The 16,634-nt window shown below is 37.9% G+C and overlaps 1 protein-coding gene across 1 annotated transcript; it reads right to left on the minus strand.

Annotated features, from left to right (window-relative positions):
• Positions 1–264: 264 nt before the first annotated feature.
• LOC147525709 (uncharacterized) lies at positions 265–10,901 on the minus strand. The gene is made up of 3 exons (XM_086580455.1): positions 10,432–10,901; positions 10,140–10,347; positions 265–342 (listed from the first exon to the last, which is right to left on the minus strand). Exons 1-3 carry the CDS (start codon positions 10,899–10,901, stop codon positions 265–267), a joined length of 756 nt encoding a protein of 251 aa, XP_086436581.1.
• Between the last annotated feature and the right edge of the window lie 5,733 nt (positions 10,902–16,634).

Below are 16,634 nucleotides of genomic sequence, written 5' to 3' on the forward strand. Positions count from 1 at the left end.
AAGTTATAAAGTACCTGAGTAGGAAGACTTAATGGTTGGAGCATGGGTGTGTTTTTTGGGAACAGGAATTCCCATTAGCTCACCATCAGCATTAGAGGGGCGAACGTCCCACGCATCACCCAACACATGAAGGTGGTGATCAGCCTAGCCTTCGTCACTCTGTTTCCCTTCAAAAATGACGATTGGAGAATTCTTGTCTCTAGTAATAAGGTAATAGTACGACTGGTCTCGAATACGCCGGACCTTATAAAAGTAATTGAACACCTAGTAGTTTAGAGCAAACCCATGTCTCTTGGCAAGAAGGGCAGAGTACATAACATTTCTGTTAAATAGGGGTGCTGCCTGACCAAGAGCAAGATTGAAGTAAATCAGACACTCTCTTAGCAATGGGTGGAAGGGAAGAGTGAGTCCGACCCTATGTTGACCATGATAGGGTTATATACTAAAAGTATTACTTTTGTATTAACTCTAATTCTTCATATTTTGAATGAGAATCATATGGGCAAATATTATGCATATTATATATGTTATTAGTTATATGCTTGCATCTAATACTTTATGTTGCAGATAATATGGTGTGTGGTGACACATAGAAGATCATATCACCAGTACCTTATAAAGTATAAGTAAACGTTCACAACCTAGATGGATTTGGACAAACTATTGGTACGGTTGTAGTATAATCTGGTATTAGTCTATCTTGACTACAGGATTACACTAGTACACTTTGTGTGTATTGAACATGACCAAGTGAGGTTGTTTCTCTTTATACTGACTATATAAGAAAACAAGCACCTCTGCTATTATGGATGCTTGTCTTCTTAATCCAGATAAAATAACGGGCACTTATGTGCATTGTACATTGTTTTAAATCATCAATAAGTGAGATTCATTTGTGAATCAACAAACTCGATGGATTGGGTAATGACATTGTATGTAAGGTGTGTTGTTGATTATAGAAGGAATTCGTGACATGTAGGAAGTCGGGATGATGATGTCCCATTGAGGAGCTCATAAAGATTGTCATGTAAACCCTGCAGGTGGATTTAATCCGACATGACAATGAGGTTGAGTGGTACTACTCAAGAACATAAGAAGTTGATTAATGTAGTTGTCAGTAACTTGACTTAATCAACGAGCATTCAATATCTTAACACTGGGAGATCAACAAGCATAGAATATGGAACCCATAAACGTAATACACTTAATTTGGGATTAGGGCGGTAGTGCAACAATGGCCTTTGGTGGAATAAGCCATTTGTTGACGGACTTGGGCCGTGTGTTCTGGGCGAACATGGGAAGCCCAATATCGTTAGGAGACCTAACCCTAATTTCTCCTCATGGTCCCTGTTGTAGCCTATATAAAGAAACCCTTCTTTCCTGGCCAAATATTGAGTGATTGCTAAAGCACAATTAGTCCCAAAATTCAGCCAAGAGAGAAAGAAGGGGCTGGTAGATCATTGCCCACACAACGTCCATTCTAAGATAGGAAAACAATAGAAGATCAAGAGGTTGCTGAATCGTAGAGCTTGGATTCTCAGAGATATCACAGTTGTTCAAAGGTATGATTCCTAACCAAATCGTGAACACCCTTATTCCGTTGCGCATGGGTTTTCACATTTTGTAATAGATGACATACAACCATAACGGTTCCTACAGACCAATGGTGATAAGTGCCACCTCCTTGTAGGCTAACTCATCAGATAACCTCCCCCACTCTAGGCCGATATCTTTAGGGATGTGAAATTTCTCGCGAATCAGTTCCAGGGAGGAAAGATCTCCGAAGTTTACAAGTGACCAGTTGGGATTCATGATCAAGAAAGAGGAAAAGTTTCAAGCTTTGGTTAAACCCTAACGGGAGATCAAAATGTTTAGTATGCATAAAAAGGTAGCAGAAGAGATAATGAAAGTTCTCTCACTAGATCCTTTATGTACAAATAAGATGGACGGTTAGGATGAGCCCAAGCGGTGCATCTTTTTGGGATGGAACTGCCATCATTACCTTTTTTGGGAAACGGTGTGTCTGTTTGAGCCGTCTTTTCAGGGCCTTAATTAGTTTGGTACGTCAGTAGTTCCAACAAACAATTTTGGAAAAGGATTCTCGCACCAAAAGCAGTGTCGCTTCAAGCACCCACGTGCTAGCTGGCATGAGCAGGGGCATTTGTAGGGGGGATTTCCTGTCATTGAACAGATGACACGTGTATGCCAAATAACCTAAGACAAGGACCATCAGATTAGTTCTGTGAATAAGTGATCTCGTGCAGCGCATAAGTGTTTAGTAGACATGTGCCAGGCACATGACTGACCGCCTTCAAACATAACAGTTACCCCAGTCATTAGGAACTGATATAGAGAGTTCCTTAATAGAAAGAAACTAAAGATAGCGATCTTTGATGATATGGAAGGAATCATGATGACATATCTTAGGAGTAACCTTTTAGATATAATCTTCCCATGCATGATGGGACATTATGATCAACAAGGAAACTTACCTCCCATAAGATATGGTATAGATTTAGACTTCCATAAGAAGAGGAATCCTAATAGGAAGGCAGAGTCCAAAGATGGAAGGGAACTCACAAGCGGTGAGGACAACCTTAAACCCTAGGACTCTCATCACCCTTCCTATTTAAACTATAGGGATTCACTCTTAGGAACTACGCATAATAGGGTTTGATTCTCCAATAGAACAAAGGAGATACGTAGGCAGCAATCAGACAGTTCAACCTTAAACTCACCATCATCTCATCCCTTCTCTATTCAGTAAAGGATTCCAGATCACAAGGCACAGAGGAAGATTAGGGGACACTTAGAATTTCCCCTATAACTGCCTAGGCGGCCGCCTAGATAGATTTTTAGAACAATGCTGTAGAGTAGGGGTGAAATTTGGGTTGGGTTAGCCTAAGTCTGATGGACTAAAATCCGAGTTTTGATGGTCCTATGCTAACATGTTAGATCACTAAAATCTGACTTTTGATGGTCCTGGGCTAACATGTTAGATCCGTGGTCTGGGCTTGGTTTCGTAAAATCAAAACCCGACTCGGTTTTGGGTTGGGCTCGGGTTAGAATATCAAAAAACTAAAAAACCCGAGCCTGTGTGCATATATGTACGTATATCTTTCGATCATTCTATTTTTGTAAAAAACAAGGTTGAGAATCTCTATTTTAGATAGAATAATATAATCAACAATGTTAGTTTCTCTTTCAAACAATCAAATCTCTTTGATTTTATTAGAAGATTTTAATTTTAGTGTTTTTTATATCATAACTCCAAAAAAAAACCCAAAAAGTTTGACCAACCCGACATAACCCGACCCAACCCAAATTGGTCGGGCTAGGGGTTGGATTGAAAATTTAAAGACTGACTAGGGCTTGGTCCCGAATCGGATTAAAACATTTGAAACTCGGGTTGGGCTCGGGTTATGTCTCAACCCGACTTAACCCGCCCAAATTCCACCCCTACTGTAGAGTGGTTGATGACTTGAAGTGGGCTTTATCGGGCTAGCCTCTCTCATTTTTGCCTGTGTGGAGCTATGTTGGAATGTATTGGCCATTGAAGGTGATAAGAGCCCAAAACTGTAGTTTTAACCCTTAACAATAATACTTTTAGACCAATTATGCGAGTAATAAATAAGAGTTAATGCTGATTACATGTTTTTATGTATTCCAGGCTTTGAAGTCAATTATGTGCAGAAATGCGCCACTTTGGCTAGATAAAGGAGCAATGGTTGGTTGCTAAGAAGTTCTATGATTAAAGGCCAAGATTCAAGGAGAAAAAGCTTTTAAAAAGCTCGGTTAAAGCTGAAAAGTCAAAGTCAACGTGGGCAGAAACAACATATAAAAGTCAGCAAAACTTCCGAAGACCGTATCTTTGGGCTCAGACCTCAGAATTGGTCCTACCTTATGTCAAAACGACCAGATTGGAAAGAGCTTTCCAATGGTCTAAGCCTTGACCCAATCAGAGGAGCAAAAGTAGATGAAAGGTCTATTGAAGTCAAAGTCAGCTGAGAAGGGCTCTGTGAACTGAAGAAATTAGGCTTTGAGCTTGATTTTCCGGCCCAAAACATGGCTCCTCCGCCCATGCACAAAAATGTGGATCTTGTCTCCTCCATTTTAGATAGAGAAGACTAAGCTCTGAAGTAATAATTAGGTTAGGTAGGAACTAGCCATTAGAGATAGTTCTAGATCTAGTTTTGAGTTTTTATTCCAGTAATTAGTTTCAATTATTGTTGTTTAATCTAGTTTTACCTTTCAAGTAATGATTGTTAGAACAAGTAGATTATTATTTTAGAATCAATATTAGTTCATAATAAAGTATTCATTTTCATTTCGATTTAGTTTATTGATTAAAGTCTTATTTAGTTTTAGTATTGTTAAATTCATAAATTAGTTGTCTTTATTTCATAATTAGTTAATCATAATCTAGTTTAATTATTAAATTTATTAGAATTAATTTCGATCTTAGTTGTTAATCATTTCATAGTTATTAATTTAGTTTTGAAATATTGATTAGAATCTTTATATTATTAAAGTTAGAATCTTCATATGATGTCTTGTTTGAATTCCATGAGAAATGATAGTTTTATGAATCAAGGCTAAACCTCCATTAGAGGGGTTTGATAAAGCCTTGGTGAAAACTTGATTGTGTAGTGTGGAATCATTGTAAGAGTCTATTCCACTCTAGAAGGTAGTTGATTCGCCATGAGAATGGGTAGAACTTCTTCACATGCTAGTCATTAGTTGGTAGAGATTGCCATGAATGATTAGGGATTAGAACACCCAATTCTTATCGTAAGAACGTAAGAATTTGATTACATACAACAATCTATGCTAGTTTATTAAGTTGGATTCAAGGTGGATTCAATCCCCCCTAATTCTTTATCTAGATTCAAACCTTAGTATTTTCCGTCATTTCGTTATTCGTATCTTGTTAGTTGAATTCACATCGTAGTATAACTTCCCATAATTACACTCATTAACTTTGGCTACGACTGATAATATATAGAAAACTTTGAATGCTAAAGAGCTAGGAGTGGAACTAATCTTTTACTCCACCCTATTCGATAGATTAGAGAGTAGAAATCTTTGATAAATTAGTCTTCGTAAAGTTTTAGTTTTACTTGCGTTTGAATTTCATCATTTATTTGTAGGTGGAAACATCATTTTTGACGTTTATCAAATGGCGCCGCTGCCATCTTAGTTCCCTTTAGTATTGTTTTCTTTAGAATTGTTAGTCTTCCAAAATCCTAAAACCCACCCACCCTTGTTTGATTCTAACTGTGGTTGTCCATTTTAGCATTGAAATTTTTCTCGTAGAATTACATGGAGCGCGACCCGCACCCTAGGTGATAAGAGCCCAAAACTGTAGTTTTAACCCCTTAATAATCATACTGTTAGACCAATTATGTGAATAATAAGTAAGAGTTAATACTGATTACGTGTTTTTATGCATTTCAGGCTTCAAAGTCCATTATGTGCGTAACGTACCACTTTAGCGAGATAAAGGAGCAACAAATCGAAGAGAACTTCCGAATGCCATATGTTTGGACTCAGACCTCGGAATTGGGCCTACCTTATGTCAAAACGACCGGCTCGGAAAGAGCTTTCCAATGGTCCAAGCCTTGCCCCAATCGGAGGAGCAGAAGTGGACGAAAAGTCTGTTGAAGCGAACTGCAGCTGAAGAGGCCTTTTTGGACCGAAAGAATTGGGTTTTGGGCCTGATTCTCTGGCCCAAAACATGGCTCCAAGTCCATGCACGATTTTTGGATCTGGATGTATAAAAACAAAAGCTTCATTATTTGTTAATGGTAGCTAGTTAGACCTAAATTAATATATAGAATTCTAGATCTAGTTTTATTAATTAAATTAAGTTTTAGTTCCATTTCAATTCCTGTTTTAGATTAAATCTTTGAATGATTGTTCTTGATTGATTAGATTAATAAAATAGTTAGTTGTCAATTCTTGAATTTTGTCATTTCCATTCTAGATCTAAATTAAATTCTTGTTATTATTCCATTCCAGCCATTAAATTAGATTCATTATTGTTAACTAAGTAAATCTCAATTTCTTCCATTATGTTTAGTTTAGATTCAATGGGAAATGTTGGTTTGATGACTCAAGGCTAAACCTCCATTAGAGGGGTTGATGAAGCCTTGATGAAAACTTAGTGGTTAGTATAGAATTTGGTAGTAGAATCTATTCCACTCTAGAAGGTCGTGTTTCGCCATGAGAATGGGTGGACGACCTCACATGCTAGTTAGTATCCGGTAGGAATGCCATGAACACTAGGGATTAGACTCGAAATTCTTGCCGTTAAAACATAAGAATCGAGATACAACAATCTATACTAGGTTATTAAGTTGGATTCGAGGTGGATTTAATTCCCCTCTATTTCTTTATCTAGAGTCAACAATCGTATTTCCGTAGCTTCGTAGATTATCTTTAGTTTATATTTTATCTTGTTATTTATTATATCTAGTTATTTAAAATAACGCGTCTTGTTAGCATAACATTTCGTAAAGCTCTCATTGACTTAGGACTGATTTCTTAGACTTAGGAAACAATCCATGCTAGGGAACTAGGAGTGGAACGAACTTCCTACTCCACTTAGTGCAATTTGCATCGAGAGTAGAAGATTTGATAATAGAAACGAAAGTTAGTTTAGTTTACTTACGTCGCGAATTCTCCGTTCATTTCGTAGGTAGACTAATCATTTCACTTTTATCACTAGGCAGCCTTAATTGGAGAGCCACCCGTGCCCAAACGCCTGGAACTCCAGTTTTTAGCCGAAGCCGACAGCGCTTTGCCAAGGCAAAAACTCGAAGGCCCTCGACCGGCACCTGGAGCTTGAGTTTTTCCCTAAGCGTGACCCGCGCCCTACCAAGGCTAAGTTCAAGCTCCCCCCGTGTCCAAACGCCTGGAACTCTAGCTTGACCTAAGTGCGACCCGCGCCCTAACAAGGCCTATTCTGAGCACGACCCGCGCCTTCTGCTGAAACTGCTCGATTTCCACAGGTTTGTTTCAAACTTCCATTTCTTCATGGTTTTCAGTGTTCTAACATGTTATATACACTGAGCACGCATTTACAAGACACTATTTATAAGCGAAGCAAAGAGGCATTCAGGTACTTCTTTCTTCAAACACCTCGCATCTCCTATTAGAGGTTCATACTAGCATATCAGGATTGTTTGGAGTGTTGTCGTGTTTAGTTAAGATTGGTCTTAGCCTTGTATGAGATTAAAGTCAGGCTGAAGAAAAACGCCTAACGTAATCAATCGGCAATGTCAACAAACTCGCCTTTCTAGTATACCACTTACTACACCTCTAGCTAATATACCACACACACCACTTGAAATAATGGATGAAGAAAGAGAGTCTTCTCTCTCTGACTTTTACAAAGCCTTGAACGATAGCCCTAAATCTTGCATCGTTCTATCAGACCCAGTGGGGGATTTCCGAATCCCCCCAAATATATTTAATTTGTTTCCCATTTTTCATGGGTTAGACCATGAAAAGCCTTATCAACACATGCGTAGGATTGGCCAAGTCCTTACTACATTCCACCATCCTACGGTTGGTGCTGAACAAATTAAACTGAGGGTATTTCCCTTCACTTTAGCCGACAAGGCGGCGTCTTGGTTAACTGCACAAGCGCGTAATTCTGTGGACTCGTGGGCTAAACTTGTTCAACTATTTATGGAACATTTTTACCCACCACTAAAGATCAATGAAATGCTTTCCAAGATTCATTTCTTTCGACAGAATCCTTATGAATCATTTTCAAAGGCTTGGAATCGTTTCACCGATCTTCTTATAGAGTGTCCACACCATAACCTCGCGAAAGACACGTTAGTTCGTGCCTTTTTCAAAGGACTTCTACACCACCATAAAGAAGTCCTTGACATAATGAATGGGGGTAGTTTCCTAAGTAAGGGAGCCTCTGAGGCTTTTAAGTTTTTTGAAGATCAAACTAAGCGTAATAATAACTGGGGGGGGGGGGGGGTAGTGACGATTTCTCCCGTTCCGCTAGTTCTTCTACCACAGTTAAAGCCGCTGATATGTTTGAGATGATACCCGATCCTGAACTTAAAAATTTAATCGAATCTCTCACTAAAAAGGTAGAGGCTATTAATGTTCAACAAAAGCCTATTCCCATCATGAATATCAACAACAATCCATGTAATTTCTGTTTGAGTCCAGAGCATCCCGGCTCCTATTATCCTCTCGCTTACGAACAACAAACATTACAACAAGATAATGTTTGCTCAATTAATAGTTATCCTATTCCTAATGCCCCTTGGAGACAACACCCCAACTTCAGTTGGAGAAATAATCAACAAGTAACACCTCCAGGGTTTAATAATCAAAATGTTAGGCAAGCAAACAATTATAACCAAGCTCCAACACGACAAGGATAAGGACAAAGACAAGGTCGGAGAAATTATAATAATTATAACAATAATAATTATAATTCTAATAGAGGTATCGTTCCGGTTAATAATAATAACTAGCATAACCCACCCATTAATAATCAACGTAACATAGTTCCTGTCACACAACTAGTAGCAAATCCTACTCCACAATCGGATCATTTCGATAACTTTATGCAATCTCAACAACAGATTTTACAAGCCATCCAACTTTCCTTACAACAGTTAGCTTAAGAGAAAGTACAACCCAAAGGTGTGTTTCCAGGTCAAGCAATAACTAATCCTAAAACAACAAACACAGCCTTTGAGGTGAATGGTAATACTAGTACGGAAAATGCAAACATAGGAGAGCTAAATGCCATCACCGCTCTCCGTTCTGGGAGAGTGGTTGATAACAACGTAACTATGCCTATAGTTACCCCACAAGTAGTCCCTACACCGGAGATTGAACTAGATACCGAAATAGAAATTGATGAGCCTACCCCTGTAGAGGTACTAGTTAAACCACAACCTAAGAAACAGAAAGCAAAGGTTAGACACCCAGTTGATCCATACGCTAAATATAGAGATAAACCACCATTTTCCCAGAAATTAGCTATGTTAAATAGGGATACAAACTTCGACGAGATTAGGAAAGTTTTCAAAAATTTAACGATAAACCTACCCTTTCTCGAAGTAATTAAAAATTACCTCCCCACGCTAAGTTTCTTAAAGAGTTGTGCACTACTAGGCGTAAGACTAATATTCCTAAAGACGCCTTTCTAACTGAATAATTTCCAACTTTATCAGAACATAATGGAATTGTTAAGTACAAGGACCCTGGTCATCCTACTGTACAATGTACCTTAGGAGATTCCCACACGATGCCGCTTTACTAGACCTGGGGTCGAGTGTTAACTTACTCCCGTATTATCTATACAATCAAATAGGTCTACAAGAGATGCAACCTACTAAAATGACGTTGCAATTAGCAGATAGATCTATTAAGTACCCTAAGAATGTGGTTGAAAACATGCTTGTTAAGGTCCAGGATTTCTACTATCCTGCTGATTTTGTTATCCTCGATATAGAAGTCGTTAACGACTCTGTTCTGATCATCTAAGGGCATCCATTCTTGGCGACTGCCAACGCATTTATAAATTGCCGCGATTGTTCGATGTCCTTATCTTTTGGCCATCTTTTTGTTGAGGTAAATATTTTTAAAATGATGAAGCAGTTACCAGATTCGTCTATAGACAGTGGCGGAGCTAGGAAAGTAAGTGAGGGTGAGCCAGCCAGACAAAAACCAAGCATACAAAAAAAAAAAAAAAAAAAATATATTATATATATTAATGTATTAGAAAAAAAAATCAAATCTAAACAAGTAGTTGTTCATAGTTGTCCTCGGCGGCCTTCTTTTTCGTCATCCTTCTTCATCTTCTGGAAGCGTTGTAAGATCAATTCGGTATCAATGCTATCAAAAACTTCTTTTTCAATGTATGTTATTAAACAATCATTCAACCACTCATCTCCCATCCGATTGCGCAAACGATTCTTTATGATATTCATAGCAGAAAATGCCCTCTCCACACGATTAAAGAGAGCAATAAAATCAGCCAACTTAATCAACAAATAAATAAGTGGGTACACAATGTCTTTCTTCGTCTCAACCATTTTTTTGGCTAGGCCGCTAATTCCATTTACTTCACCAAACTTAGTATCGGAACGCACATCAATGATATAATTCTCAAGTTGATCCGCTAATTCCATCTGATCTATCTCTGAAAAATCATCGGGATAAAGTCGAGCAAAACGGATCAACTTTTGCTTATCGAAAGCAACAAACGATTCACTAGGATCAAGACATGCCATACAAAGAAGTAATTCTGTGTTTGCTTCATTAAACCGGTCGTTTAACTCTTGAATTTGCAAATCAATACTGTGATAGAATAATCCAACACGATAGTAATGTAAATTGGTGTTTCCTTCTGCTCTTCGTCGAGACCTCCCTCGAGCCATATACCTCTCTTCCATATTTGGAACAACCACATCATGTTTGACACATAGTGAAGAAACTTCAGTTAGGAGACTATCCCACCCATCATCTCTCATCGCCTGTAAGCGTACCTTTGTTATTTTAACAAGAGTCATAGCATTGACAATGTCTTGGTCTTCACGCTGCAATGCCTTAGACAAATCATTGCTAATTCCTAGTATCCCTTTCATCAAATGCAAATTGAAGATAAATTCAAAAGACTGCACTGAATCTAATAATCCGAAAGCCTCACCTCTTTGTTCCGAGCTTGAACCATTTTCCGCTACATTATCAAGCACATCAACTACTGAACCATAAGTGGTTATCATGCCAAGAAGTGTATAATAGTGTGAGCCCCATCGAGTGTCACCAGATCGTTTAAGACTAGTCTCTTGATTCAACCCTTTGCCACTTGAAATTTCTCCACTTTGTAACGATGCAACAACTTTAGCCTTCATTGCATCGCAAGAACATATCCCGTAAACACATGATGCTCCAACAAGATTTACCACATTAGAGAGAATACTAAAAAGGTTAGCGATTGACTCATGATTCTTTGCAACCGCTATAAGGGCTAATCAAAGGCGATGGGCAAAACAATGAACATAAAATGCAGACTCATTCTCCTTCATTACAAGTGCTTTTAGGCCATTCAAATCACCTTGCATATTGTTGGCCCCATCATACCCTTTGTCCACGCTAGTCTAGATATGCTCAACCCATGCTTGGAGAACAACTCATCGATTGCCTTTTTAAGTGTTAATGCACTAGTTTTCTTAACATGCACAGCTCCAAAAAATCTCAATCAATCACGAACCTTTCTTATCGACATAACGCCAAAAAACAACTGCCATTTGCTCCTTAATTGATATATCACGCGCTTCATCAATTAAAATAGCAAACAATGAATTTCCATAATCTTTTAGAATAGCATTTGTAGTTTCCACAAAGAAATTAATTCACAATATCTTTTTGGATATCGGTGATGTCAATTTCCATTTTTAGAAGCATTATCAAGAACTTTCTTAATGACTTCGTTATGATCTTTCGAAAAACCGTATAAGTTCAAGAAAATTACCTTTATTGATCGACTCATCTGATTCATCATGACCACGGAAAGCTAAACCTTGTCTCAAAAGAAACCTAATGCAATCGGTTATTGCAGGTTAGGTGTATTCGATAATCCCTTCAACTTGGTCGATTGTGCGTGAAGAAATATCTCGATATGTTTGCTCTTGATTTAACAAAGCCCGTGCCGCCCTATAAGCAATATTATGAGAGCACTATTTGGTCCTCCAACGTGCTCCTTTAATTTGGTTTTTCTTTTCCCAATTAGTAAACCCCCGTGGAGAAAAAAACATCCCCACCTCCTTGTGCCCCCTTATTAGGTTTAAAGAGATAACAATATAGACAAAATGTGGCATCCTCGTGAATACTATATTCCAACCAACTAAACTCCTCATACCACTCAATCTGAAAGCGTCCGGATTCTTTGCCTCTTTGTTCTTGGAGGAAAAGCATGATTAGGGTTGGCAAGGACCCCTAAGAAAATATGCTCTTCTCACCGAAGTCTTGATCATTAGGATGATAATCTGAAATCTTTTTCTCGGTCGCGTGGTCTCCCCGAAGACTAGACAAGTCAAGTTCTTTTACGATTTTCACGTTGAACCCGCTTTGACGGGTTGTTCAACACCACCATCCTCAATTTCTTGGTGACTTCGGCTTTTGAGAAGATCCTACTTCAACATTGGCAACAATATTTGTTTTATTAGGTGGTTGAGTAGGTTGAGTGGGTAACGACTTTCCTTTGATCAAATACTTTAACATATCTGTTTAAACAATTAAAATAAACTATTAATCAACTGAATTGAAATTGCACTAATTAAAATAAACTACCAATGTTATTATGATATTCACAAAATAAAATTAAATAAAAATATGTGGTTTAATAAATTCACAAAAAAAAATACAAAAAAAATTAAAAAACATACTTTAGGAATCAACTTAATATGAAAAGATAAAAAAAATAAGACAAGAAATTTAATAATATTAGGCTTACCTATAAAATTTTAGAAATTATAGATAACTAATTAAAATAATAAAGAGAAAGGTAAATTTGTGGAAAAAAGTAGGTACCCAGTAGTGGGTTTTGCTTCAATTTTTTGATAAAAAGTCAAATTGGAGTAAGATATTTTTGTTTCTTTGTTTGTTTCAATTGTTTAGTTTCGGTTTGTGTGCGTGCTTTTTATTTTGTATTTTGGTCGGTTATGGGTTGTGGGTTTTAAGTTTGACTTCAAAGCCAACACCGTTAACTACTTAAGTGTTAACCGTACTTTAGTACTTTACATAGACACAGCTTAGCTTTTTGGAGATTGTTAAGTCTTTTTTCGATTATAACTGTTATGGGTCGGGGTTTTAAGTTTGACTTCAAAGCCAACACCGTTAATGCTTAAGTGTTAACCGTGACTTTACATAGACACAGCTAGCTTTTGGTTTGTGTGAATAGTAGAAAAAATTTGTTTCTTGAAAAGTTGAGGGTGAGCCGTATGCACTGGCCCCCCCTCGCTCCCAATCGCCTATAGATGGGGAGGTTAGCATGATTGAGAACTTAGCTTAAGATTACTTTAATAACACGTTTCTAGAAAACCATATGCATAAATTCCTTTCTTTTGGAAGTTTAGATTTTGTCGATGACTCTTACTTAGAGGAAGTCAACACCATCTTCGAGTCTACACAAATCGTTGACCCTTCTGTTGCTCCATCTACAGAGTTTGAAGACGTGCTGCCTAAGCAAGTATTCATTACTCAAGATGAGGACCATCCAGAAGAAATTATCGATATTCCTTCCACCCCGGTGCTTAAACCTCTTCCTCCTGAGTTAAAGTATATTCAACTTGATCCAGATGGTAGTCATCCGATAATTATAGCTTCTCTGTTATCTAAGGAGGAAGAGACACATTTGATCAGGGTGATTAAGGAACATCGTTCTGCGATTGGTTGGTCCCTAGCCGACATTTAGGGAATTGACCCTAATGTATGCACTCATTGTATCCATTTGGAGGATAACAAAAAGACTTCTCGCGAACCTTAGCGTCGTTCGAACCCTACCATGAAAGAAGTGGTCAGGGAAGAAGTCTTACGGTTGCTCGTTGTGGGTATTATATACCCAATCTCTGATAGCGAATGGGTTAGTCCCATTCATGTAGTTCCTAAGAAATCAGGGATTACCATGGTACGTAATGCCAAGGGTGAATATGCTGCCACGCATGGTCCTATGAAATGGAGGATCTGTATTGATTACAGACGTTTAAATGCCATGACACAAAAGGATCATTTTCCTTTACCCTTTATAGATCAGATGCTTGAACGTCTAGCTGGTCATGCTTTTATTATTTTTGGATGGCTACTCCGCTATTTCCAAATTATTATTGATATTGATGACCAAGAAAAAACTACCTTCACAAGTACTTTTGGAACATACGCCTATAAACGAATGCCTTTTGGCCTTTGTAATGTTCCTGGTACCTTCCAGCGGTGTATGCTTCATATATTTAGTGACATGGTAGAGCGTTTCATGGAAGTATTCATGGATGATTTTTCTATCTATGGAGACACTTTCACGGACTGCCTGTCTAACCTATCTAAGGTTTTGACACGGTGTGAAGAGAAGAGTCTGGTTTTAAATTGGGAAAAATGTCATTTCATGGTGAAAAAAGGCATAGTACTAATTCACATTGTATCTAGTGATGGCATCGAAGTAGATAAGGCCAAACTAGATAAGATAGCGACTCTACCTATACCATAGACTGTTCATGATATTAGAGCCTTTCTAGGTGATGCAGGTTTTTATAGGCGCTTTATCAAAGATTTTTCGAAAATAGCTATGCCGTTAACTAATCTGCTTTTTAAGGATACCATTTTTTATTTTAATTTTAACTGTAAACAGGCTTTTGAAACTTTAAAAGCCGCCTTAACTTCTGCACCCATTATACAACCTCCCGATTGGTCTAAACCTTTCGAACTCATGTGTGATGCTAGTGATTATGCAGTTGGTGCTGTCTTGGGATAGAAACTAGGTAATAAGTCCACTGTTATTTATTATGCTAGTAAAACTCTAAACGATGCTCAAAGGAATTATACAACTACTGAAAAATAATTCTTAGCTGTCGTTTATGCTTTAGATAAGTTTCACCCTTATTTGGTTGGTTCTAAGACTCTAGTTTACACGGACCATGCAACCCTTAGGTACCTTCTCGCAAAGAAGGATGCTAAGCGAAGATTAATCCGATGGATTCTTTTCCTACAAGAGTTCACATTAGAAATAAAGGACAAAAGAGGGATAAAAAATGTAGTTGCTGATTACTTATCTAGACTTACAAACGACGATGATAGAGATTCTGAGTCCATACCATACTTTTTTCTTGATGAGCATCTGTACACTATTTTTTCTACACCATGGTATGCTGACATTGTGAATTATTTAACGTCTGATGTTATTCCTTATGATTGGTCAAGAAATGAACGTAAGAAGTTCTTGGCCAGAGTTAAGTTATACTACTGGGATGAACCCTACCTTTTCAAGTATTGTGCAGATTAGATTATTCGTCGTTGTATTCCCCAATGGGAATATAATGAGGTTCTCTCATTCTGCCATGACAAAGAGTGTGGTGGCCATTTTAGTGGTATGAAAACAACTGCTAAAATTCTTCAATGTGGGTTTTATTGGCCTACTCTCTTTAAAGATGCCCAAGTGCATTGAAAGACGTGTGTTCGTTGCCAACAACTTGGGCAAATCACGAAGTGTAATATGATGCCATTAAATCTAATCATGGTGGTAGAAATATTTGATATATGGGGCATTGATTTCATGGGCCCATTTCCAGTTTCCCACGGTTTCATTTATATTCTAGTTGTCGTGGACTACGTGTCTAAATGGATAGAGGCCATAGCTTGTCGTAGCAATGACCATAAGACAGTTGTGTTTTTTTGTTAAAGAGTATATTTTCTGTTGATTTGGCATTCCCAAAGAGATCATTAGTGATGGTGGAACATATTTTTGCAACAGAGTTGTTATATCTCTCGTGAAAAAGTATGGAGTTACACATACGGTAGCAACTCTGTATCATCCACAAACTAGCGGACAAGTAGAAGTTTCTAATAGTGAAATCAAAAAGATATTAGAAACAATTGTAAATCATGATAGGAAAGACTAGTCAAAGCGTCTATCTGATGCCTTATCTGCATATATGACTGCTTTCAAAACTCCTATAGGTATGTCTCCCTTTAGACTTGTATTTGGGAAACCTTGTCATTTACCCGTTGAATTGGAGCACTGCACTATGTGGGCTATAAAAAGCTTTAACTTCAATTTTGATGAGGCAGGTTTCAAGCACAAGTTGTAATTGAATGAGCTTGAAGAAATCCGTAGAGATTCTTATGATCTCGTGAATGATTATAAAGCTAACATGAAACGTGTTCATGATAAGCAAATCTTGTGCAAAGAGTTTGTGGTAGGTCAAAAGGTCTTACTTTAAAACTCCCATCTACATATTTTTCCAGGGAAATTATAAACCCGTTGGTCTGGTCCTTTCTGGTTACTGAAGTCACCCTCACGGGGCAATCACCTTGGTAAATCCCAAGGAAAACAATACCTTTCAAGTAAATGGCCAATGGTTGAAACATTTCCACGAGCTTTTGTCCCCTGATGTAGAGGAAGTCCTTTTATAGGACCCTATCTATGAGGACTGACTTTTTCGTTGGTGTACTTCCTTTCATTTCCATATATTGGTAAGTGCACCATTTAGGTAACCGGGCTCTCCCTATGGAGTGTGAGGCTGTAAGTACCGGATCCTAAGTCCACGTTAAATGATAAGAGCCCAAAACTGTAGTTTTAACCACTTAATAATCATACTGTTAGACCAATTATGTGAATAATAAGTAAGAGTTAATACTGATTAAGTGTTTTTTATGCATTTCAGGCTTCAAAGTCCATTATGTGCAGAAATGTGCCACTTTAGCGAGATAAAGGAGCAAAAGTCAGCAGAACTTCCGAATGCCATATCTTTGGACTCAGACCTCGGATTGAGGCCTACCTTATGTCAAAACGACCGGTTCGGAAAGAGCTTTGCAATGGTCCAAGCCTTGAACCAATCAGAGGAGCAGAAGTGGACAAAAAGTCTGTGGAAGCCAAC

The sequence above is a fragment of the Coptis chinensis genome, chromosome 1 (genome assembly GCF_015680905.1).
Source record: "Coptis chinensis isolate HL-2020 chromosome 1, ASM1568090v1, whole genome shotgun sequence".
Classification (NCBI taxonomy): domain Eukaryota; kingdom Viridiplantae; phylum Streptophyta; class Magnoliopsida; order Ranunculales; family Ranunculaceae; genus Coptis; species Coptis chinensis.

Coding starts and splice junctions, on each gene's coding strand:
- LOC147525709 (XM_086580455.1), bottom strand. CDS start 10,901: ATGAAGGCTAAAGTTGTTGCATCGTTACAAAGTGGAGAAATTTCAAGT. Junction 10,348..10,431: donor GTTCCAAATATGGAAGAGAG/GTATATGGCTCG, acceptor ATTCTATCACAG/TATTGATTTGCAAATTCAAG. Junction 343..10,139: donor TTGAGAATTATATCATTGAT/GTGCGTTCCGAT, acceptor GCTCTTGGTCAG/GCAGCACCCCTATTTAACAG.